This window comes from Xenopus laevis, chromosome 1L, assembly GCF_017654675.1.
Source record: "Xenopus laevis strain J_2021 chromosome 1L, Xenopus_laevis_v10.1, whole genome shotgun sequence".
Lineage (NCBI taxonomy): Eukaryota > Metazoa > Chordata > Amphibia > Anura > Pipidae > Xenopus > Xenopus laevis.
The window spans coordinates 88,011,110-88,038,645 of NC_054371.1; the positions used below are offsets into that span (position 1 = coordinate 88,011,110).

The 27,536-nt window shown below is 38.7% G+C and overlaps 1 protein-coding gene across 1 annotated transcript; it reads left to right on the plus strand.

The window, feature by feature from the left end:
• Positions 1–687: 687 nt before the first annotated feature.
• Positions 688–18,519, plus strand: anxa3.L (annexin A3 L homeolog). The gene is given in 13 exon segments (NM_001092058.1): positions 688–793; positions 4,365–4,396; positions 6,609–6,696; positions 7,070–7,164; positions 9,530–9,643; positions 11,117–11,207; positions 12,419–12,498; positions 13,453–13,509; positions 16,138–16,231; positions 16,354–16,449; positions 17,519–17,577; positions 17,662–17,784; positions 18,334–18,519. Coding segments are annotated over 12 exon segments (972 nt in total). The 5' UTR covers positions 688–793; positions 4,365–4,381; the 3' UTR covers positions 18,394–18,519.
• Positions 18,520–27,536: the final 9,017 nt, after the last annotated feature.

Consider the following 27,536-nt stretch of genomic DNA (forward strand, 5'->3'; position numbering starts at 1 on the left):
TAGTGAACTGGTAAAACTGACATATTTGCTTCGAAAGCACTACTATAGTTTATATAAACAAGCTGCTGTGTAGCCATGGGAGCAGCCATTCAAGCACAGGATAGATACCAGAGAATGTCATTGGATACTACAGAGCTTATCTGTTATCTGCTATGTATCCTGTGCCTTTTCTCCTTTTTCAGCTTTGAATGACTGCCTCCATGGCTACACAGCAGCTTGTTTATATAAACTATAGTAGAGTTTCTGAAGCAAACACCAGTTTTACCAGTGCAGCACAACAATACATTATATTTTCATTACTCAAGACTTTAATTATTCGGTGTTACTGTTCCTTTAAAGCATGTGCTGCCTGCACACCACTGTAAAGTGGATATAGTTCATTTCCATTTTAGGAATTTTAACTTTTGTTTGAAGAGCAGCAATGAAGCAAGTCCTAAGCCTTATGTACAGTGCGCACCTCAAGATGCTAAACTACAGCCCTCAGCGTCCTTCCTTGAAAGTGCTGTAAGCAATAACGTTGTTACAATAAGTGCCCTGTGAGTGTGGAAGGACTGCCTGTTGGAGACAGTGGGGCTTAATAGAGGGACTGACTGGCCGCGCACACATTGGATGATGAAGCCGCTGCGCTGGCGGACTGAGTTGTACAGAGTTAAAAGGGAAGTGGCTGCAGCCCAGGGCGCGGCTTCTTTCACGTAATCATCTTCTGTGCGCTGGGAGAGAGGAGCTGCTGCCACTGCCCTGACAAGTCCCGTTCCCCCGCAGTGTACTGATTGCAGGATCGGCGTCCCACTAGGTGAGTTCTCCCCTCTGCTTGTTCGTTCAGTGGAATCTTCCTGTGCTGCAAGTTCCTCACAAACTCGTTGTTGGGAATGTGCCTACTTGACCGTGATGCACCGAGCGCACAGGACTGATAGGGAAGGGAAAACGCAAGTTACTTGGGTTGGGTACATTAAATACCTATGGGAGAGTGATTGTTTGCATCCCTGATACAGCAATGAGACTAATGATAAATATATTAAGCGGGGGATGCCTCCTGTGGCTCTTTACATGTTGTTGGCCTTCCATTGCCCTTACAACTGAGGTATTAATGTGTGCAATCACTAGTGCATAGCAAAGACAGACACACCACACCTACTTCTCATAAACTGACTATAAAAGGAAAGAATTTGTGAGGCTGATAGTTTATTTTTTTAAGAATTCTTTTAGTTCAAAAGATTGAAATACAAGGCCAGAATAGTAGTACCATAGAGTAAGACTATAAGCAAGGCAAAATATCTGGCTGTTGAAACCGTGACAGTAAATGAGTATGGTAGATTGAGCAGGCTGTATGTTTTAAGCCAAATGAATGACTTTAATGACTCACTCCAAGAGTCTGTGGGACCCAACAGAAATGTACTGATGCTTCCAAATTGCCTCATATAAGAAGCATCAGGCAAAACAGTGGCAAAGGGCAGAGCACCCAAATTATGATTTTCACCATGATGTTATGTACCTACCCTTGGCATGCTACTTTAAAGGAAAACTATACCTCTCAAACAATGCAGGTCTCTCTAAAAAGATATTGCTTAAAACAGGTCATATGTAAAACCCTGCTTCATGTAAATAAACCATTTTCATAATAATATACTTTTTAGTAGCATGTGCCATTGGGGAATCATAAATAGAAAACTGCCATAAAAAAAGGGCAGCCCCCTGGGATCGTAGGATTCATGGGGCACACAAACATACCAAACAAACTATACTTGTTGGGTCACATGAGACAATTAACAGAGAGAGTTCTGTATTTTGCTTCCACACTTCTACCTGTAAGAGTTGTAGTATTCCTGGTCAGGTGATATCTGAGGCAGCACACAGACCATCACGAAATGGTGGTTAAAGGGAAATATTTACTTAAATAAATATACCAGTTTGATAAGATTCTTTAATATGCCACTTAAATTGATATAAAAAATCTGTTGCTCAAGTATTCATTTTGGGGGTATAGTTTTCCTTTAAGTAGCAAAAGCAACGTTTTCAAGGCTCATTTACAAAATTGCTTTAATTACAGGTTTCTGCGCATCATGCCCTGTGTGTTGTCTAGCATGGAAAATCAGTTGGATATTGTGATCGGCCCCTGCAACTGGGTAAACGGGCTTTGCAGAGTAAAGAATGTTTTCAGTGTAGTTATCCAAAAAAAGTAATCTATAATAACCACAACACTTCCTCCTTTTCACCTCTCTAACTTATCAGTCAGTAACCAGTGACTTGAAGGGGGATCATATGGGACATAATTGTTAAGTTAGTTTGCTTTTGAATCTGACCTGCATGCTATGGTCAAATTCAAACTATCTGAACAGTAATGTCCCATGTGGGCCCCCTTCAAGTCACTGATTTGTTTGGTTTCTGACTGGTAACAGGTTAGAGAGCTGCAAATGAGGAAGTGTTCTGGCTATTGCGTTAGCCAAAAACATTATCTATAAAGGCTGGAGTGACTGGATGTCTAACTTTATTGGAAACTTTTTTTTTTATTTTGCACAGCCTAGTTACCCAGTTTTATTTTTACACTGAACGGTTCCTTTAAGTGATCAGGCCAAGGTTACAAGATGTTGAAAATAAAACCAGAAAGATACTCCTTACCAACTTAAAAATTGGGAGGCTCCTGAAAAATCCATGCAATTGGAAATGTCTGCTAAATGTTTCCTAAACTCGGGCCACCAGATATTACTGAACTATAACTCCCAGAGTGAATTAACCTTTCTATATATGTTGAGCTGTAGTCCACCAACATTTGGGGACCGAGGTTAAGCGCATAGACAGCCAATGAAAATTGCATTGTAAATATTAAAATAAAAAAAAAATCTGTGTAGCATTAAGTTGAAAAACTAATTGTGATGTGATCTCTATGTTTAGACTCTTGGTTTATTTTGTAGTGTATGAAAATTTAGGTTTTTTCTTTATGCTTCAAAAGTTTAATCCTAGATATATATTACTGATTCCTTACAACAATAGAATGTGACTTTTATAAAAGGTTTTTCGCCGGCTTTAAACTAGTTTAAACATTTGAATATAAAATGAGTGTATTCGTGCTAAGCTGGGTTGTATAAATAACCTGCAAAAGAAACCTTAAAAAAGGCTAGAAAGAAAAGGCAGGGTGTGTTTAGGATTATTTAGGTGTGGTAGCTTGCTTCATATCCTGCTGAGAACATGAACAGGATATGAAGATGGTTACATTTTGGAATGTTAGTTCAGAAACTCTGGCTTGTAGGCAGATATTGTGTTGAAGGAAGTGCATGAAGTGGAAACATTTTGTAACATGCTCTATCGGTGTGGCAGGATGCATAGCTTTTTTAACATATTGCCAATAAGGATATAATTTAGTTTTCCTCGGATGTGCTTGTAAATAGATTTAATCTGCATCGGTAACTTAAACATCTGCCGTTGCCCTCTAGGCAATAAACAGAATGTAAGGGAACCAGTAATTATGCACCAATTTCAAGTATTCAACTGTCTGAGACCTGACTTCAAAAGGGAAAATGGGTAGTTATAGATTTAGAAGCAGTGGCGTAACTATAGAGGAAGCAGACCTGGGAAACAGGAGGGGGACCTCTGGGTCTGCTTCCTCTATAGTTAAGTGGAATCCCCCAGCCACTTTCTTACATTCAGCCGGGGAAGGTGGATGCAGGCGGCTGGGAGACTTCGGTGTGGGGAAGGGGTAGCGTGTGAGAGGGCGGTTGGCGCTTGCAGTGCGCTGGGCCCATTCGAAGATTTATTTTTTTGCAGGAGGGGCCCAGTTACACCATTGTTTGGAAGTTTTCCTTGTTGTTGTCATAAACTTAGTTTCACATTGCTTTATGAACCCCTCATTCTACTATGAAGCAGTTACACATTTCTGCTGTATTGAGGGTTATACAGGTATTCTGATCATGCATCTTGGTGGAAATTTGTATTGCATAGCACAGCAGAAGGAAAAGTGTTTCCATAACTTCAACTCCAAACTTCTGTCTTTTAATTTGTGTATGTCCTGTATGTCTTCTGAAAAAGAAGCCTATTTGTGAATTTGCACCTAGGAAATGAAAAACAGTGGTTTATAAAGGGTCAACATTATACTATTTTTCTACTTAGTCAGGACTGTATTTAATGGCTCTGGATGCTACCCAGTGGCATTGCTTACTATAGGTAAATGATTACCAATTCATATTAGAAGACAACATGGGGATATTGAAAGATGCAAAAGGTTATATATATTAGTTAGGCCTCTGTGACTGCTGCTACATAGAAGAGCATTGTAGTAATTTTTTTTTTCTGCCTGTACCTTTGCATTTTAAAGTAAGAAAGGTAAGTTTTCTTCTGCTGCAAATTATAAAAACCTTATTTTTTTCCCCCAGAAACGCTATATACTGCTATGGCTTCAGTGTGGGTAAGTCTAACCATAATTTTTTTTACTTTGTAGTGTAGAGTAAAAACAACTTGTGGGTGGTTCTGTGCTTTTTAAAGTGTGCTGAGGGTTTTTTTTTTGACCAGTTTGCTTACTTTCAATGCAGGACATTCATTACAAGGACATTACTTGCACAGTAAAAAGTTGGCTTTCCTTTGTCAAATGTTGAGAAATACAGTATTATTTATATATATATATATATATATATATATATATATATATATATATATATATATATATATATATATATATATATATATATATATATATATATATATATATATATATATATATATATATATATATATATATATATATATATATATATATATAATATATATCCTTATAATATATATCCTGTGCAAAGCTCGAAATTAGATGTACAGTTGGCAGTGGTTGTTTGTGTGTGTGTTCCTTTAAGGGCAGAGACACACGGGCAGATTCAGGGAGATTAGTCGCCCGACAAATAATCTCCCCGAACTGCCTTCCCGCCGGCTAGAATGAAAATCTCCAGCAGGATGGCACTCGAAGGGCTTAGTTTTCCGAAGTTGCCTCACAAGCAAATCTGTAATGTTTGTTGAACCTTTGCTTTGGTACAATTGACCCATTCTATGAATTTATCAACCCACCTGTCTTAAGGCCTTGGGCACACAGAGCATTGGCTACGCTGCTCTCTGCCTGCATTTTCTAGGGAGGTGGAGAGCAGCGGACCTACTTTCTTCTGCAGCTCCAGGCATCTGCAAGTACAGCTTCCACCTGAGTGCAGGTACATGGAGCGGAGATGCAACTGAGTAAAATGTCTGCTTTCACCTTTTTTTTGGCCTAATATCTGCTCTGCTCTGCTCTATGTACCTGCACTCGGAAGCTGCAGAGCCAGTATTCATTAAATGTGACGATCCAAATTAGTCTTAACTGAATATGATCTTTAAGATTGTTATAATCAGAATATATGAAAAAATCTAGTTGCTTCTGTAAATATTAATATTGGCAATACTGGTGTTATTATGTAAATATTAAGCAAGCAGGAGCAGGGAAAAGGTTTGCTGCTCCCAAGGCAAGACATGCTTCATTTTTCATCTGTGATGTAGAAGAGACCGCTGTTACGAAAACCCCCAAACTGCAGCGCTATGCAAATGAACATATGTACCCCAATTAGCCACTAGGTGTGAATCAGGAGTCTGTATATGGAGCTAAGTATTATAGGGACTGATCAAGCATATAATCACTTGCATAGTGCTGGGTCATGGAAATAAAGACTGCATGGGCAAAATATAACACATTATTCCACTCTTACCTTGGTGTTTTTTTTTTTTTCCTTTAATGTGTCCTTTAACTTTCCTGCAGACCGTGCTAACTGACAAATCAAACAGGAGGGAACTGAGCAGCCTGCAGGAAACAACAAAGCACACAGGATGACAATTTAAGATCCTGAATACATGTTTGAGAGCCCTACCTTGTGGCAATGGGCAGAGGGGATAGCAGATTATTTATAATAAATAAAAAAGGGAAACCGCTGAAAGAAATGCAGATATGATACATATTTTTTTTTTATATAAAAAAAGCTGTTTTAGGAATGTCTGTGAAGGTTCTCATTCATACAGGTCATTGTATATCTATAGTAATGAATCAAAATCAACTGGACTTTTTCTTTTTCCTTGAAGAAGACCTTGGCTAGTAATGCAACTGGCTTTCTCAATTCAGAATTGAGAGCCAGTCAGATGACTAGTGAAATGTCTTCAAGGAAAAAGAAAAACACAGCAATTGGTTTTGACTTATTACTATAGATATACTGTTGATATTCAAGTGTTATTTAGACAAGAAGTCACAAGTTATATTTTATTTCAGGATATTTCAAAATGTTATATAACCAGTGAATCTACATTAAAATCTAGCTGTTTCCATAAAAATGAAATAATCATCAGCTGACTAAGTCTTATATTTACTTTCAATCTTCACGTTGGTAGTCAACAAACGTGACAAGGGTTCCTGGTTTGGAATCACTCTTTAGTCTGCCTACTGTTCTACACTACACACTGAAGGCTCAGGTTGGCACTCCAATTCAAATTTGTACATAATTTGACTCCTAAATTAAAACAGAGATTTATTTCCTGCTCTGCATCTTTTGGAAGTCAGAGAGCGCTGTTCATGTTTCCTTATCAGACTGGATTCCTATGTGATTGTGTTCTACAAATAGGTAGGCAGCAGAGGAACTGTGAAAGATTTCCCAGGCTTCAGTGCTGGCAAAGATGCTGATGCAATCCGAAAGGCAATCAAAGGATTGGGTAAGTACAATTATTAAGGCTGGTCACCACAGCAATAAAAAGCCCTTTTAATTGAACGATATTCTGGGCAAAATGCAGAGGAGACATTCTTATAGTAGTCTATAAATCGGTGCATATATCTGTTGTTTTCACAGATGATCGTGAAATGTAGCCACTGTTTGCTATCACATTTTATATACTTAGATAATGGGTCATGGTGCACCTTAAATATATTATATAATATTTGTAAAGTAGGTGTCTCAGTTTGCACCGCTTCTCTCACCTTGGGAAAACAGAGTTACTAATATAGGTGTGGTGAAATATAAGTGGACAGTTACATTTGTTTGTATCTTGGAGAAATGCCCAAGCTTATGTTTTATTATTTCTTTAATAGGAACCGATGAAGATTCATTAAACAACATTCTGACACAAAGGTCCAACACGCAGCGGCAGCTAATTGTAAAGGAATATCAGGCAGCCTGTGGGAAGGTAGTTTAAATGCAATAGGATATCGCTTTTTTAAAAAAATACTTCTTCTTAAATACTGGGTATATACAGTCTAGCACCTACACCCCTACATCTGGGTACATAAGTATATTTGGTATCAACTTTACCATGAAAGATGAAACATTTTGGATCAATTGCATATGTCTTGCCTGCAGCATCGATTAGACTTTATGCAGTGCTGTTCTCAGCACATATTTTGCTGCCACTTGGGAGCAGAAAATACATTGTAGCACTGTGGTTTGCAGCATATTACCCCCAGGTCCAGTTTGTTACTTAAAGGGATACTGTTGTGGGAAAAAAAAATTTTTTCAAAATGAATCAGTTAATATTGCTGCTCCAGCAGAATTCTGCACTGAAATCCATTTCTCAAAAGAGCAAACAGATTTTTTTATATTCAATTTTGAAATCTGACATGGGGCTAGACATATTGTCAATTTCCCAGCTGCCCCATGTCATGTGACTTGTGCTCTGATAAACTTCAATCACTCTTTACTGCTGTACTGCAAGTTAGAGTGATATCACCCCCTCCGTTTTCCCCCCAGCAGCCAAACAAAAGAACAATGGGAAGGTAACCAGATAGCAGCTCCCTAACACAAGATAACAGCTGCCTGGTAGATCTAAGAACAGCACTCAATAGTAAAAACCCATGTCCCAGTGAGACACATTCAGTTACATTGAGAAGGAAAAACAGCAGCCTGCCAGAAAGCATTTCTCTGCTAAAGTGCAGGCACAAGTCACATGACTTGGGGCAGCTGGGAAATTGACAAAATGTCTAGCCCCATGTCAGATTTTAAAATTGAATATAAAAAAAATCTGTTTGCTCTTTTGAGAAATGGATTTCAGCGCAGAATTCTGCTGGAACATCACTATTAACTGATTCATTTTGAAAATTATTTTTTTTCCCATGACAGTATCCCTTTAAAGAAAAAGTCCATTGACTTAGGTTAAGGCAATTAAGTATGTTTCACTCTGTCTTTTAATATGTTGATTGAAAAAACTTTCCTTGATAACCATGAATGTCTTCATACTATTAAAGGGGCAGTTCACCTTAAAGAACTTTTAGTGTGACATAGAGTGCATTATTTTAAAACCTTTTACTGTTAGACATAATTTTTTATCTTTTATGGCTTCTGAAATTTTAAAATTTGTTCTGGTACATTGTGACTTGTAGTTTCCACTACTGTCTGGTCACAAAGGCTAAATTACAGTACCAACCAGCCAGTAATGTGGACGTCCGAGGATTTGAAAAGAGAATTAAAAAGAAACATAATAAAATGGAACCAATGAAGTTTTTTGCTTGTTGGTGCCACTGACCCCTGACAACCAAAAGCATTTTCAGTTGCATGCTTCAAGAACCGGAGACCACATGAGGTGAAACGATAGTTTATCGACAAGTGAATTCTGCACTCACAAGAGTCAGAATAATAAAATCAAGACAGACCAGACTTTTTATACCCTCTAAGCGTGGTTAGGAGTATAGGGTATGTGAAATGAACAGTAGTGTGTAAAATAAAGGAGTGACCAGAGGAGCGCCCAGAGATGGCACTCCAAGGCACCTGAGAAATGAAACAGCGCATAGTAACTGATAAGAGCCACTATTGAGATGATACACAGGTAGTACCAGAATGAAGGGCGACTTGAAACAGTTTCCCTTCACACTAAAAATAGGCAGTATAGTTATACAAAGTTAAAAATAAATAGTGAAGACTAGTTGTAAAGCTGCTTAGAATAGGTCAATTTATAACCTATCAAAATTAAAGGGGTGGTTCACCTTTACGTTAACTTTTAGTATTTTATAGAATGGTCAGTAAAAAGCCACTTTTTACTTGGTCTTCATTATTTATTTATTAATTTCTTTTCTTATGACTCTTTCCAGCTATTAAATGGGGGGTCAATGACACCATCTAAAAACAAATGTTCTGTAAAGCTGCAAATGCTACTTTTTATTACTCCTCTTTCTATTCAGACCCTCCCCTAATCATATTCCAGTCACTTATTCAAATCGATGTATGGTTGCTAGAGTAATTTGGACCCAAGCAACAAGATTACTGGAGAGTTGCTGAATAAAAAGCTAAATAACACAATAAAAAACACAAATAATAATAAAATGAAAACCAACTGCATATTGTCTCAGAATATCACTTTTTACATTATACTAAAAGTTAATTCAAAGGTGAATGACCCCTTTAATTGATGCCTTTAATAGATGCCTCTTTAAACTAGTTCAGCTTCAGTATGGCTAATTCAGAATATGACTTAATCAAAAGCTGGACCAAACTGGATGGGAATCCAGGATTCAGTGCCTCTTTTCTTTATATCTGTCATTTCAACCTGGTTTATTTTGCAGGAGCTGAAAGATGATTTGAAAGGTGATCTTTCTGGCAATTTTGAACACATCATGGTGTCCCTTATATTGCATCCAGCTTATTTTGATGCAAAGCAGCTGAAGCAAGCAATGAAAGTAAGTTCCATTTGTATATGCTCTAGGTGATCTCTATAAGCTTCCTAATAAAAGAATATATATATCGAGAAAGATATCAACCTTTTTACTTTACTTGATACACAGCACAATCAATGTCTTTGCCTAATAAAGAATTACTGGTACAACAATATGGCTGCCAAGGGCAAATATTCCTGACTATACAGAACATCCATAAATTTTAACCTTTTATGTTTAAATGGAACATGACTAAGTACTTGTTGACAACTACTGTAGTTGATCCAGATGAAGTAAAAAAACAAAAAAAAAACAACCCAAATCCAACCTCACAAATTTCTTGTTAATACATGTTTTTCCACCTGTGGATTATATAATAACTACCTTTATCACTCTTACTTGGTGTCCCTATTATTTTTTCTCTTTTTATCAAATGCTGTTACAACCCTAAACTAATAAAACCAACGCAAAAGTTAGTCAATCTAATTCCCTGGGTACTTGTTTACCCATCCCTTGCTTGCTACAAAGCAAGTCCATGTACCATGGGAACCCTAAAAGAGCACTAAACCTTTTCCCTGCCTTATATGCAATGGTGGTTTGTGATGTGCGGCCCATCTTCAGGGTGGGTCCTGGTTGAGATCTTCTCCTGCTCTCCTCATCTGTGACCTAGCATTGCCGGCTTCCAGCGCATAAATTTATAGACTTGCCAACACCCCGGCCCTTTTGTGATGCCACTACAGGGCGGGTCTATAAATAGAGGAGTGTGTGGGCTAGGGTCAGGTGCGGGTCGAGAATTTAGTGGTGTGTGTGGGTAGAGAAATTCTCGACCTGCACCTGACCCTAGCCCACACACTCCCAACCCATACCCGGCCCGCCTGTCTTTTCCTCTTTATTTATAGACCCGCGTCCAACCCGCCCGCAGTGACGTCACAAAAGGAGGGGGCTGGCGTGAGTCTAAATTTAGGCACCAGAAGCAGGCAGTGCTAGGTTGCGCAAGCTGACCCGCCCGCAACCCAAAGATTTTGTACAGGACTGACCCTCGGGTTTTGGGCCAGTCCGCACAACACTACTGCACACCACTAATGGCAGTATAGAATTTCCTTGGAAAGTTTGACACTTTTTGACAGGGTCTTGCTTACATACATACATACATACATACATGGTACATATGTGATAGGTCTACTCTAAAATCACCCACTACCTTTTGCCATAGGGAAACAATATCCCCTTACTGAGTGGTAGAAGGCTAGACTGCTGAGGAGGGGGAATGGATCCTGAAAGTTAGTGTTTGCCTAATGCATTCTTTGCCCAGATTTACATAAATAATTCTATTCAGATATGTGAAGTACTCCCTTCTAGTTCTGTGGAATATTTTATATTCATAAAAGCAACTAATAATTATGTACCTATATTTTTTTTTGGCAAGGCTAAAACTGCATTTTCAGTTCCAACAGTAAATGCGTTTAACATCTGAATTTTTATTTTTGTCTAACTAAGGGCACAGGTACAACAGAAAGCATTTTAATTGAAATTCTAGCATCAAGAACCAGCAAACAAATGAAAGAAGTAGGAGATGCCTACTATACAGGTACATGTCTAATACCGGGCTATTTTAGTTTAGACCTTCAAGCAATCTTTAGTAGTATAACTAAAGAATTTTTCAGCATTCCTTAACAACTCTGCTGGGAGCTGTAGTTCTGTGACTTCTGAATTAATTATTTGCAATGTACACAGTGTAATTTGTTTTAATAAAAACCACACAATTAAAATCATGACAGAATCCATTTAGCTCTGAACACGATTGAGCAGCTCAGCCTCAAACTGGTGTTCTTGAACATTTGTGTTCTGTGTGCACTAGTGAATTGTCATTATTTATTTTGCAATATCCTTGACTCTGTAATTCACTGTAGATGAAGTCATCATATAATCCTGTGAAAGTCTGACAAATATTTACCAGGAAGCCCACAATTGTTCCTACACAATAGATTCCTTTCCATAAACCAGACTATCCACACATACACTACAGTATTTTCCCTTATAATGATACAGATTTATTTTATGTAAATAAAAGTAAAAAAGTAATGAACAAAAGAAAATGTATTTGTGTGCTTTCAGTGGTTTCCTTACTATGTAACTTTCCTTTATACCCAATAGAAAATGTAATTCAGATATCCAAGGATGAGAAGCACCAATTCATATTTAGGGGATTCAAATTTCTGTACCATCAGCTATTGTTGGGCATCCCCCCCCCAAGAGTTTTCAACACATATTTAACTTCCCCCTTTCTTATAAATGCATTTTTTACAAACATATATATGTGTGTGTGCCATACTCTGCCAGCCCTATTCTCCTTGTGTGTGCCATACTCTGCCTTCCCTATGCTCCCTGTATGTAAAATTTAAGAGTTGCAGCCAACTTTACGGGTAATTCGGTAACATTTTCATTTCACTTTCATTTAATAGACTAATAGGGTTATGTAATAAAAGGCACTAAGTTTGCCCAGGAGCAGTAACCCATAGCAACTAATCAGCAGGAAGCATTTACTGGTCATCTGTTTAAAAGCAACCATCTCGTTGGTTGCTATGGGTTATTGCTCCTGTGCAAACTTAGTGACCTTTATTACATATAGGGGAAAAATGCTTACTTAGCATGCACTTTTGTTGTAGCATTCATTCCAGTTGTGTTTTAGCATCTTTTGATGTTGCATATGTGTTTGCCCGAATTTGGCATGACTTTTGAATTATTCTGTGACAGTACTCTACAATATTTCTTCTAATTTTATTACTCTCACTTTTGCAGTATACGGGAAAAGCCTTGGAGATGAAATCAGTTCTGAAACATCTGGCGACTTTAGAAAAGCCCTGCTGTTCTTAGCCAATGTATGGGATTTCATCAGCATTGTAATACAATCAGACAGGGGGGTCATAATAGAGTGGGGATGGCATACTTCAGGCTTTTAAAGCTAATTCTCGCTTCATGCTGGCTTAATGAGTATATTTGTATGAATTAGTCAGGTGCATGAGTCACAAGATGGCTTTTTTTATTTTGTGAATTCATGCATTTACAACCTGTTCTTAACTTTAGGTCACAAATGATTTGATTGACCAGACAAAAATTGGGGTCTAGTAAATAACCCCCTTAATATAAAGCACACCACAGCTTTGATATCAACCCACTTACCCCAAAAAGCTTGGTTTTATACTAAAGTATATTGATTTTTTTGAGGATTGGTTTATCTGTATGGGTTCAGCTTGTCTGTAAAGGATAAGCAGGGAAGTTGGGAAATAAGTTGTAGCAATGTAACATTGCATCCACCTGTAGTTGCTTGCACATTTGTTAAAGGGGAAATTAGTGCTCATTCAGTTGGGCCTATATATAGATGCATAAACCCGATCTGAACTTTTAGAAATAGAATAAATTTTTTTTTTTATACACTCCTACATGATTCTGCAGGAACCCACCATAAATCTCTTCAAACCCCAGTAAACAAATGTATAGTAGCATTTAATTTCATACTTTCATATCATTAAATCTTAAATACTAAAAGTATTTACTGATAATTAATTAGGCTATCTTTTGTACTAAGGAAAATATTTTATATATATATATATATATATATATATATATATTCCCATGGATCGATGTGAAGAAATTCTGGCAGCATTTTACTTGACTCCATGTGTTTGTGTTTCTGTGAGCTGCATTTTTTAGTTGCAGCATTCATTTAAGGGTATTTTAATAATTTTAGAGAAAAGAAAACTTCCTGCTGAATACAAAAAATGGTCAATTTCTGTATATTTTGATTCTCTGTATTTTTTTTTTTTTCTTGAAAGGCCAGACGTGATGAAAGTATGAAGGTGGATGAACAGCTTGCTAAAAAGGACGCAGAGGTAAATTAAGTTAGACATGTTTGTCCTGTAGTTGGAGGCACTGGTATCTATAATTCAGGTGGTTCTTATGGTTTGCCGTTTTCTTGAATATGACGTTTTGGGCTGAAGGCCAGTACTAAATGCCGTAATAATGTACAGAAATTGGAGTATATAGCACCTTCCACCAACAAGAAAAGCACAAAAATGGTGTGCAGGGTCAAGGATTAATGATAAATATTTGAAGGACAGGAAAGAATGACCCCCAATTTGCACCACCCCATTTATTATTCAGTAAGTCCCATGACAGGAAGTGAAACGTAAAACGTAACCTTTATTAAATTAGTTAAAATCGACCAAGGTGAAAGGGTTAATTTAAAAATACAAAAAGGAGGAGCACATCATTAACTGCATGCAGTAATCGACCCCCCACAAACAGCTCTAATAATTGATCATATTCAGCCTATTGAGATCATAAAGAGCATATCATTCATGGGATGGATTGCATCATGTCCTGTATATAATGACAGCTATAGTGGTACTCAGTACCCAAGGGGTTAACACACTAGTATGTGCAGAAATTATAATATGAGCAAGAACTGTGGGCAATGTTATAATTGAACCTCCACAGTATCCGCAACACCCTGTATATGACAGAAGTGTGAAAGCCAAAAGTCTGTCCCAAAGGGTTAACTAATCGGCGTTGCCCAAGTGTGACCACTAAATTGTCTTTTAATCGTCCTACCACGGTACACCCCCCAGTATTACTGGCGGGTCCGCGGTAAGGTCAATTGCGACGCAGGAAGAACTTTAGTTGCAGTAAATGTGCTACCTGCCTAATTGAGCTAAAAGAACTGAGAGGCGCCTCTCAGTTCTTTTAGCTCAATTAGGCAGGTAGCACATTTACTGCAACTAAAGTTCTTCCTGCGTCGCAATTGACCTTACCGCGGACCCGCCAGTAATACTGGAGGGTGTACCGTGGTAGGACGATTAAAAGACAATTTAGTGGTCACACTTGGGCAACGCCGATTAGTTAACCCTTTGGGACAGACTTTTGGCTTTCACACTTCTGTCATATACAGGGTGTTGCGGATACTGTGGAGGTTCAATTATAACATTGCCCACAGTTCTTGCTCATATTATAATTTCTGCACATACTAGTGTGTTAACCCCTTGGGTACTGAGTACCACTATAGCTGTCATTATATACAGGACATGATGCAATCCATCCCATGAATGATATGCTCTTTATGATCTCAATAGGCTGAATATGATCAATTATTAGAGCTGTTTGTGGGGGGTCGATTACTGCATGCAGTTAATGATGTGCTCCTCCTTTTTGTATTTTTAAATTAACCCTTTCACCTTGGTCGATTTTAACTAATTTAATAAAGGTTACGTTTTACGTTTCACTTCCTGTCATGGGACTTACTGAATAATAAATGGGGTGGTGCAAATTGGGGGTCATTCTTTCCTGTCCTTCAAATATTTATCAGTACTAAATGCCTTTGCTTTCGATTTTAGATTTTGCCTTATTTTAAAAAGGACATATCAATGGATTTGTTATTATTTGCACTTAATAAGAGGCAAAAAGTATATTAGTATAAGCCTTATTCATTGGACCAATGTTGAAAAATGGAATATACTTTTGTAATCTGTTCATACAAATCTCTTAAAGGGGTGGTTCACCTTAAAGTAAACTTTTAGAATGGCCAAGTATAAGCAACTTTTCAATTAGTCTTCATTGTTTATTTTTTTTATAGTTTTTGAATTATTTGCCCCATCTAAAAAAAAACAAGGCTCTGTAAGGCTACAGATGTATTGTTATTGCTACTTTTTGTTACTATTCATGCTATTCAGACCCTCTCCTATTCATGCTGCTGAATAAAAAGCTAACTCAAAAAACACTAATAAAACCAATTGCAAATTGTCTCAGAATATCACTCTCTACATCTTACAAAAAGTTCAAATCAAATTCAAAGGTGAACAACCCCTTTAAAGGAGAATTCTTTTTTGTTGCTGTTTTTTTGTTGTGTTAAGTCATTTTTACTTCTTATCAAACCCTCATTCTGTTAGACAACACATACTGCAGACATATTCAAATAAAAACATTTATGCATTGTAGAAACGGTGCAGAATGACTTTACATTAGAATACTTAAGGGCACTTTTATTTTCTGGTTGCTACTATGCCTTCCTTCCACAACATCTGACATTTAAAATACCACTAATCCATATCTGTGACTTTCTGATCAGTGATACAAATAATTAAAATGATCTGAAAAGAAAGCTTAAAGTAAAAAATAAATATTTTATACACTTTCTTATTGTGTACCATGGTAATTTTAAAAGAAAAAATACCATATACTACTCCTCAGAAGACACTATTGAATGAGGGCATTATTTTCTGCAATGAATTGGCAGTACTAGGCATTTTAGTTTTAGTTTAGTTCTTTTTCAAATATGTGCAGAGTGCATTGGCAAAGGCAAGCAACATGGTAGATTTCATTCATGTTATACAAGACTATTCGGATAATGCAAGTCCTGTATCTTAAATGGAAAATATATGACAAGTCATTTTACAGAGCAGTTTCTATGCTGTTGCTAAACTGTAAACAGAAACCTATTTGGCATGCACTATTCATGTTTTTAGATTCTGTACAATGCTGGTGAGAAAAAATGGGGCACAGATGAAGACAAGTTCATTGAAATTCTATGTCTGAGAAGTTTTCCCCAACTTAAGCTAAGTAAGGCACAAATCGAACAACTGTTAATTGGCACGATTTACATTGCAGATGAAAACAACTTCTTTGGTTCTGAAGCTGTCTGAAGATAAATGGCTTATGAATCTTTATTTTTTCCTTCCCAGCATTTGATGTTTACAAGAGTATATGCAGTAAAGATATTGAAGACAGCATAGCCAGTGAGATGTCTGGGCATCTTGAGGATTTGCTAATTGCTATAGGTAGGTCTTTAAAATAGGAAAAGTTACAACTGTTTACATCCCACTTGTTGTATCTTAAATAGACTATTATGACTTTAGATTTCTGTTGGTTAAGCTATTATTATTAGCAATGAAAAAGATTAAACGTGCATTAAAATGTGCAAACATATTTTAAAGGGGGACTAAAATGTAATATACGATTCATCATACTGAAATCAGAAACTTTCTAAATACAATCAAGTATTCTGCATTGTTTCTGAAATAATCATAAGTAATGTAAGAGGCCCAGGTGCTCTGCCCTGGGCCTTCAGCAAGGGGAGCGGTTCAAAGTAAAATATTGTAGAGCACGCACTCAAATAAAGGCAATCTTTCACCAGGCAAATAAATATACAGGTAAGTACAATTATTTATTATGTCACATGTATAGCCTTTCGTGTTACTTATGTTTTGTGTTGGTAACACGAAACTCTTAAGGCTATAAATGTGATATAATAAATAATTTTCCTTATTTATTTGCCTGGTGAAAGTTTGCCTTCATTTGAGTGCCTGCTCTGCAATTTTCTGGTTTTATTTTCACTGCCCCCCTCGGAGCAACTGTCTCTCTTCATTATGTCTTCATGTAGTCGCTGGGAGTCTGATTTTCATTGACAGATCCAAAATATATAGGTGGGGCTTCCTTTCCTAGCAGATGTATTAGAGCTCACTCAAATAACTTATTCCAGTACAAACAAAATCTAAAAAAACAACTGCCTTTTGCACAAATCCTGCATGTGGAGACACAGGATTTTGGCGATTTTTATTCAGTGAGCTCTAATACATCTTCCAGGCAAAAGGAAGATATAAGATATTTTGGACCTGTCCTTCAAAATCAGACTCCCAACTCCTGCATAAAGAGAGACAGATGCTGAGAGGGGGATAGTGAAGAGTAACTTGAATATTTGTATCCCTTTTAACACTTTCTGATTGATACAGTCTAGATAAGCAGTTTTTCTGAATCAAATTGCGTTAAAAATGCAGGCTGAAGTATTTGCATGAAATGTTGCTTCTGTTGTATTGTAGAGAAAATTAAAATTGTATATTTATTTTACAGTACAATGTGCAAGAAACTTGCCGGCATTTTTTGCTAAAAGACTACACAAAGCCCTCAAGGTAATTTTACAGTATTGCTACTAATTTATAGCCCCCCCCCCCTTTTTTTACACAGATAAACAATAACATGTATTTTAATATTAGGGTGCAGGAACAGATGAGTTCACTCTGACGAGAATAATGGTCACTCGATCAGAATTAGACCTTTCGGAAATCCGTAACGAGTACAAGAAGCTTGCCGGATACTCCTTGCATTCTGCTATTAAGGTATATTTCTGTTGTAAGAATAATTGTACTCCAGGTATTTTGATTTTTTTTTGTTTTTGAATTATATCTTCTTCTGACTCCTTCCAGCTTTCAAATGGGGTCACTGACCTCCTTTAAAAACAAATGATCTGTAAGGAGACAAATGTATTGTCATTGCTATCTTTCTATTCAGGCCTTTTCCTATTCATATTCCAGTCTCTTATTCAAATCAATGCATAGTTGGTAGGGTAATTTTGCCCCTCTGCCTCCAATAACACCCTTTTGTAGAAATTCACACCAGACAATTTTTAGTACCTCACTAAAGTCTTAAACCTTTACAAGATAGGATAAATATAAGATCCAGCATATGAATAGCAAAACATGTTTAGGTAATTGTTAAGTATATCTATAGATTCCCATTGGCATAATTAGGGGTCTGTAGACCCCCACTCTTGATGACTGAATACTTTTACCCCAAGTTTATTTTGTATTTTCCACTATGATTAAAATGCGCAGCTTTTACTTCCCATAGATTTATAGTATGTTTGTTCCTATGTCATTGTCTTGCAGTCGGACACTTCAGGAGATTATGAGGCAGCACTTTTAAAGCTCTGTGGAGGAGAAGACTAAGTGGAAAGAGAAAACAAGAAGAAAATGTTTCCCTGCAAACATGTGCATTTTACAACAAAAATATATAGTCTTATTAACACTGATGTGACGAAGTATAGCTGCTAAATAAACCTGTTCTTTACTGTATTTTATTGCTGTCCGTTATTCCTTCATATTCTTGTGAAATGTGTCCTTTTCATATATAGGGACAGAACCCCATTGCTACATCCAGTTTCATAACCCACCACAACGTGAGCTGCAAAATCAAGCACCTATGCATTCTTAGCATACAACTTATTTTAAAAATATTCATGTGCTGTATCTTAAAGGACAAGGTAACACCAAGTCTCTAGTATCTAATAGATTTCCCATTACTGTACCTGATTGCTAACTTAATTCAGACGTCCGCAGGCGTACTGTTATGATATCCAGAAGGCTGCAGGCAAGCCAGAGAATGAGGCAAGAATGGTAGGTAAGCAAACACCGATCAGTGCAGAGCAGAACTAAATAATAAGGACTTGCTGATCAGTGTTTAGCTTACTGGTTTTGGCATGCATCACCATAGCAACGTGTCACTTAGTAGCGATTGGTGTGGCGGGGGATAAATGTTGAGCGCTTCTGCTCACAAAGTCACAAAGTTCTTTTATGCGCATGTGCCACTTACTAATGACACCTTGTGTGCATGCTCAGGTCTTGGTGAAGGAGTGATGCATCATGGGATTTTTTTTTTCTTGTAGTCCAATGTTGTTTTTCTAAAATGCAGCATTTGAACAGATAAATTAATTAAAATAGAGGAGATTGAATAGCAATGCAGTACATACTAGAGTTGTGTCTTTCAAATGAGAAGTCAATTTTTCCTTTAATTGCATGTTAGTAGGGATGCACCAAATCTACTATTTGGGATTCGGCCGAATCTTTGGTGAAAGATTCGGCCAAATATCAAACCGAATCCAAATTTGCAGATGCAAGTGAGGGGTAGGAAAGGAAAAGAGGAAAATTCTACTTTTGTGATGAAAAATCACGTGATTTCCCTACTCACCCCTAATTTACATATGCAAATTATGATTCGGTTCGGCCAGGCACAAGGATTCATGCGAATCCTGGTTTCGGTGCAGCCCTACATGTTAGGCAGTAAAAATGAAGTTTACGATTAATTATAAAATATATTCAGTTTAGGGCACTAAAAGCTGTTTATACACAATAGATTTCTAAATATTTTTTACCCTGACTGATGCTGCAGCTCCCGATCAGTGGTAAAGGGAAAGTTTTAAATTTTTTCATAGCGTGGAAACGCCTTTGGAAAATGAATTGCTTTGAGTGCCATCCTGCTGCCGATTTAGATTCTAGCCAGCAGGAAGGCAGTTTGGAGTTGTTAGTCACACCAAGAAGAGGTGATTTGTCGCCGGGCGACAATCTCCCCAAATCTTCACGTGTGTCTCTGCCCTTAAATGTTTCTCTCATTGTCAATTCAGACTAGTGTTTTTAGCAAAGATAACCTGCAGCAGGCAAAACACCTAGTATTGCCATTAGTCTTAAAGGACAAGGAAAGGCAAAAAAATAAAATCCAATTTTTACTTTCTTTAATGAAAAAGAAACCTATCTCCAATATACTTTAATTAAAAAATGTGTACCGTTTTTATAAGAAACCTGACTGTATGCAGTGAAATTCTCCCTTCCTTTACTGCTGTGGATAGGAATTGTCAGATGGTCCCTAACTGCTGAGCAGGGAAACAATCATACTTATGAACAGCAGGGGGAGCCTTACTTACCAGCCGTGCAGAATTCAAGCAGCTTTGTTTAAGACGATCCCTAAGCAGCCCAGACCACACTGAGCATGTGCAGGGTCAGGCAAAGATGTTTAACAAAGTTACAAGATGACAGCCCCCTGTGGCCAATTTTGAAAGCACAAATCATTTTTTTTACAAATCATTTTGTTTTTAGATTGACCTATACTAGATACACAAATCATTTGTTTGATTAGGCTTTGTGGTGCAGTAAATTCATGCTTATGTTTAGTATACAAAATACAGCATTTCTAGCCTTATTCTATTTTAGACTTTCCTTGTCCTTTAAGGTTACGTAGCATTTCCCTGCTAAAGAATATTATCTGTTGAAGTAATGGCCACTGCCCACCCTCTATGAATGAAATAAAAACCTGCCTGTCCCCACTTGTAAGTTCATTGTTCTACCAGTGGAGAAATGTGATGTTACCAATTTGATATCTTATTACTAACCAGGCATTTGGCTACTTCTCTAGTATTTATATTTAAAACATTCATTAGCTCTTGCACGCCAGGACACATTGGGCAGGATTTCTTTTAAAATATAATTTTTATTGGAGCCATTAAAGCACCTGACGTACTTTGTGCATCTCACACGTATTCATAGGCATACAAATAACACATAATCAGAATTTAAAAGGAGAGCAATCGGCAGTGACACATCAAAGATCCACTCCCATTGTTAACTCTTTCACAACTAAAGTATTAATGGATAAAAGATTATCTATGTAACAAACAAATCCTTTCAAAATGTCAATCTATACAAAACAGCTTATGTCCAAAACATAATTAAAACCTAATGGCTGTCGAGTAGTATATCTACTACAGTATATCTCCCTGATACAATGTTGCTTATGTGTTCCCTCATTCTATTCTTTAAAGGGCAAAAATTATCTCCAACCAAAGACGTGGGCCAACAGAGTCCGCACTCCTGATGGGGGTAACAGTAGTTTTTAAAAAAAAAAAAAAAAATTGCCCCCCTCCAGCTCTAGGACACTCGCACCACAAGGGAGCTCCCTGTGCGAGTGCCCATGTCATACATATCGCATGATGCGCTTCTGTCTCAGCATTCACTCATTAAGCACATGCATGTGTCCGAACATGGCCGCTCGTACTGGTAGATCCCTCCCGGTATAACCAATGACATCTCTGTATCATTTATAAGGATATAATACACAAAAGCCGTGAATATCTTGTAAATTATATCCTTATAAACGGTGAGTAGTGATGTCATCAGTTATAAACGGTGAGTACTGATGTAATTTCTGTCACATGACTCACTAAAATTTGTGTATTATAATAAATAAAGTACCCCCAGTTGTAAAATATGAGGATATTATAAGTTACCTCGGAGTTCCATGACCTGTATAAAAACACTCGGCCTTCGGCCTCGTGTTTTTATATGGTCATGAAACTCCTCGGTAACTTATAATATCCTTATATTTTACAAGAGGGGGTACTTTATTCACTATATAATTTACAGGCTATTCATGGTTCTTGTTTATTATAATAAATTACTAAGGGCAGAAGTTAAATGGATGTATTTATTAAATACTTGACTATTAGGTTTGAATTCTATTTTTGATATCTGTTTGGTGTTCTTGTGTCAATCTGCATATGCAATGCAGAATTACTTTTTTTTTTTTTTAATTGTGAAGCTGACACTATATAAGTTCTGTATATTTCACTTTGTAGCATCTTGCTGACCCTAATGCTCCCCAATACTTTACCAATGTGCCACACCTTACCAATTTCCAAATGCCTACTTTTCTGTGCACTCACTTTATTACTCAGATGTCACTAGTTTTCCCCTTTAAATATGGTACAATTAGTAACCTCACTTCCCCTCTGTTTTTATATGTCATATGTTCCACTTTACCAGCCTCCCTTATACTGAAAGGATTCAAGTACAAGCCTTTTCTGAGAGTAGCAGGAGAGGAAGAGTTTGAAAGAGCATCTATTGTCAAAAAAAGTTTTATTCCTTGTGCTTTTTTTGTGTAATAACATTGTAAAAGCCATCACTGTATATCAATAGGGCAAGCAGGCAGACTTTCAAGAGGGAGCTACACAAGAAGGGGGTTGTGGGCTGCCAGTTAGACCGCACTAATGTACAGGATGTATGTCCAATAGCAAGAGAAGTCACGTAGCATGGGAAAGCTGAAGTTTATGTGAGTGAAGTAAGAGAATCGGAAGTTAGTTAAAACTCATTTCTCCTCCCTCAGAGTTGAGCAAAATGTAGGTACAGTGCCTGAACTAGTAGTAAATAAATACTTTGCACAAAAACTGAAAAGGACATCAGTCTCTGTGCATTCATCTTGCCAAAAAATGTCAAGCAAATAGCAGGCTCCTCATGGAATAACCAAAATATCAATTGTCGGACTGGTGAGGGTTAAATATGGTTGTGTGTATTATACTAGAACATTCATTTATAGGAAGAAGTTTGTCATATTTATACTGTATAACAACTCAGGCACAGCCATTTATGAACACTGGTACAATTGCACATGGTATTACTTTTGGACCATCTACTTCTAGAAAGAAACAAAAGCAAATATAGTACCTGGTTGATTGCTATTCGCATGTTGGCAAGAACCTCTACTTTGTGTATATAGAACAATATTCCTATGTGATTGCCAACAACATAGCGCCTCGACTTCCACAAAACCAAAGTGGAGGTTTGCAGTTTTTAAGAATATATATATAAAATTGTAAACAAGGTAAAAAATGTTTAGACAGTATGACAATAGGTCACATTTAAATTTTGTACGCAAGAAAATATTCACAATATTTCAGCTAGGGTTTCAAATACAGGATTCGGGATTCTGCATTTTTCAGCAGGATTTGGAGCACCCAAGTGCCTAGCCAAAAACTGAATTCACTTTTAGATGTTATAGATTGGGCAATTCAAAGCAACTTTCCCAGGGCAGCCCGACTGTCAGTGCAGACGTCTGCGGTTAATCCTGGATATCTCCGGAGGCAGGACAAAAGAAAAGAAATTTTAGCCTTTAAGCTCCGCCTTCTCCCTTAATCCTCCGGCTCTGGCCTTGCCTTTTCAGTTTTTTTTTCTTTTGTCCTGTTAAGGAGGTAGGTCTAGGGTTTTTTCCCCATTAACTAGTTCATAGTAGTTAGTTTTATTTTTTTTTTATTTTACAGGGAATGTGCGGAGTTCCATTCAAGGTGACTGGGTAGGGACTCCCCCTCCTTGCCAGCCGAGTTCTGTCAAGTGGCGAGTTCTTGGAAGCTTTGTCCAAGTGTACCCTAGGTAGGGTAATATTGCACCCAGTCAGCAAAGCCCAGGAGGCAAGAAGAGGATCGACAAATTCCCTCTACTAAGGCAGGGAAGGAATTGCCAGCAACAACACGGGTAAGAGAGATCGTGCGGCTGAAAAGGACTTACGCCTGCTTTCTCATGCCAGTTGCAGCTCGAGGTGAGGGCTTGGGTTGGTGCAGAGGAGGGAAGCGGCGGGCAGTGTCACTTCAGTCAGCAGCCTAAATTGTACTCCAGTGCAAGAACCGCTTGGTTCCAATCCGCTTCCCCGGCAGTCTGCAAATTGGACGGAAGTTCACGCTGCACCGGGGTGTGACGTGTAAGCGGTGGCGGTGTCGGTTTCTCCCGTGATGTTGAGGGACGCTGAATGTCTAAGGGAGAATCCATGAGTTTTTAAATTCAGCACAGTGGTGTCAGTTCCGGGGTTGTTAGCAGCTGAGGCAGTCTTCAAACGAGTGTGTTGAGGACATAGCCGCTGAGGTACTATGTCCCTGCAGGAGATTCCGGACACCTTGCTGGATTTGATCAAGGACATACCACAAGCAGAGGCAAAGTCCAGGAAGGGGAGGCTAAAGACCAAGCGTACAAAGAAGGGAACTAGCCCTCCCCCTTTAGCTGGTTTTACGAGGGGGTCTAGTGTTAAAGGAGGTTCTGACCCAGAGATGGTACCAAGTGGGGTGCCTGACTCTATACCGTTGCTTTCGCAGGAAGCATGTCCCCTGGCACAACACTCGCCCACGGGGCACTCGGTTGAGGGGGATGCACCATGCTTAGCGTCATCATTACAGCAACGACAGTTTTCGGATCTCATTAAGTGGTTAAAGAACTGTTCAACAGACGTTACATCAACGTCCCACTTACAAAAGGAGACACAGGTCCCCATCTTCCTCATCTATTAGTTCTGACCAGTCTCTGTCTGGAAGTTCAGATCAGTCTCAGGAATCTTCAGAATTAGAATCTTTGGATTCGGACTCGGAAGGGCCAGCTTTTGTCCAGCAGGACCAAGTGAGACACCTCTTAAAGGATATGCTGCAGACTCTAGAGATAAAAGACACAGCTGCTCCCGCTTCTAAGGCGAATAGGGTGTTAGGCTTGCAATCAAAAAAACAGAAATGTTTTCCAGTATTCAAGTCTATTACACAGACTATTGATTCAGAGTGGAATCATCCAGAAAAGAGAGTGAACATTAGCAAGAAATTCTTTACTAAATACCCTATTCCTGAGGAGTACAAGCCTATGTGGTTTCTAGATTGTCTAAGTTTACAACCCTTCCTACTGAGGATGCCATGGCATGCAGAGACCCAATGGACAAGCGAATGGAGAATGCACTTAGAAGAGGTTGTACGAATACAACGGCCATTTTTAGGCCTGCTACAGCAGCATCAGGTCTGGCACGTACAGCAAAGTTCTGGACACAAGAACTATTACAGCATTATTCACAGGACTCGTTTCTCACAGCCGAGCTCAACCGAGTGGCCACAGATTTAGATTTTTTAGGAGAGACAGCGGTGAAAATCATAAGGTTGGCAGCAAGATCATCGGCTAATGCGGTGGCCGCTAGGAGAGCTTTGTGGCTTCGGCATTGGTCAGGAGACAATGCGTCAAATGGCTATTAATTTCATTACCTTTTTCAGGGCAGCATATTTTTGGACCTGAATTGAAACGAATAATTTCAGACGTAACAGGTGGAAAAAGTGCAATCTTATCACAAGGGCGGAACTGCATTTCAAACATGCTGGAAGCAAGAGTCATCGTAAAAGTTCCTTACCAGTTCAGAGGTTTTTATTCAAATTTGTTTTTGGTGGAAAAGAAGGGAGGAAGTTACAGGCCTGTTCTGAATCTCAAACCCTTAAACGTTCATGTAAAAAAGCAAAGGTTCACGATGGAAACGCTAAGATCAGTGATCCATACCATGGAACCACAGTACTTTATGACAACTATCGACCTGCAGGAGGTGTACTTGCATATACCAATACATCCGGATCATCAAAAATACCTGCGATTTGCGGTGGGCCAGGATCATTTCCAGTTCAGGGCTCTACCGTTTGGGTTGACTATGGCACCTCGGGTGTTTACAAAAATATTGGCACCAGTGATAGCTGTCCTGAGATTGGAAAGGATAAAAGCAACCCCTTACCTAGACGACATTCTTATCGTGTCGCCTACAGCAGAAGAACAGACGTGTCAAACGCTCAGTACGCTCCGCCGCTTTGGGTGACTGATCAATGTCAAGAAGACTACTTGAGGCTGTTAGGGTTGATGGTGTAGACTCTGGAGGCAATTCCATACTCCCGGTTTCATCTAAGGCTGCTTCAAAGGCATTTGTCATTGGAACAGAAATCACAAAGTTCTATCTCAGAACATTCCAGTCACGAACGAACTAAAAGAACTGAGGTGGTGGACAGAGGAAAGAAATATTGCAAGAGGTTGCCTGTGGTCACTGCCTCCCTCGACAGTAATCCGCATGGACACCAGTCTATCGGGCTGGGGGGCAGCAATGAACGACAAGACATGCCAGGGGAAGTGGCTGCAGAAGGAGTCTCGGCTGCACATAATGTTCTGGAACTAAGAGCAGTTCACAAGGCGCTGAGAGTTTGGTCACATCAGCTAAGAAATTGTCCAATACGGATACAATCCGACAATGCAGTAGCATATATCAACCATCAAGTAGGTACAAAGAGTCAAGCGGCGATGAACGAGGTCTCCAAAATGTTTTGGTGGGCAGAAAGTCAGAACTCAACTTTGTCGGCAATATACATTCCAGGAGTGGAAAATTGGGAGGCCGATTATCTCAGCAGAAACAAGATCGACCAGGCAGAATGGGCTCTCGATCCAGAGGTGTTCCAGCTCCTAGAGTTCACAAGTTCGGAAGGCCGGAGATAAATCTCATGGCGTTACACAGAAACAACAAACTTCCACGGTACTGTTTGAGAACAAACGATCCAAGGGCAGAGGCAACAGATGCCTTAGTCATTCTATGGAAGTTTACGAAGGTTTATCCATTTCCACCATTCCCACTGTTGGCAAGAGTAATAAGGAAGGTTCGTCAAGAGCAAGTTCAAGCAATCCTAGTGGCACCGGATTGGCCTCGGCGAGCGTGGTACGCAGACTTAGTAAACATGTTAGCCTCACCACCATGGCGACTACCGCTGCGTCCAGATCTGCCATTGCAGGGACCAGTAAAGACATCACAACCTGCAAATGTTACGCTTAGCGGCATGGGACTTGAGGCCCAGATCTGGAGGGACAGAGGTTTTTCAGAGGAAGTGATAAAGACCTTAGTTAGAGCAAGGAAACCTTCTACGATTAAAGTTTATCACATAACTTCAATCAATAGTCAATATTTCAGTCCCGGTGTAATGAAAACAGAATTTCTTGGGAGAGATTGTTCTATACAACAATTACTTAGCTTCCTTCAAGGAGGTCTTGACAGGGGTCTTAGCATTGGAGCGCTAAGGTCACAGACGTCGGCCTTGTCGGTTCTTTTTCAGTTTCAATGGGCCATTCAACCTGAAGTTAAACAATTCTTTCAAGCAGTTCTACACATCAGGCCTCCGTATAGAGATCCCACCCTGCCGTGGGACCTCTATCTGGTGCTAAAAGTGTTACAAGGGCCTCCCTTCAAGCCTATGGCTGAATGTTCAGATAAATTTCTAGCGTGGAAAGTTGTTTTTCTCCTGGCGATTTGTTCGGCTAGAAGAGTATCCGAGCTACAAGCGTTCTCAGTGAAGGTTCCTTGGATGGTGTTTCACAAAGATAATGTAGTCTTTAGGACTATACCATTGTTTTTGGCGAAAGTGGTGTCAGAGTTTCACCTGAACCAGGACATCGTACTGCCATCTCTATGTCCCAATCCACAGAACGAGTCAAGAGAAACGTCTACATACTTTGGATGTGGTTAGGGCATTGAAATATTACTCTAAGCAAAAAGCTTTTAGAAAATCAGAAGCTCTAGTTTCTTATGGGCCACAAAGGAAGGGACAAGCAGCTTCCAAGAGAACATTAGCAAGATGGTTAGTGGAGTTGATCAACTTTGCTTACAAACAATCTTCAAAACGGTCAACGTTTCCTGTCAAGGCTCATTCTACGAGGGCCGTCAGTACTTCATGGGCATT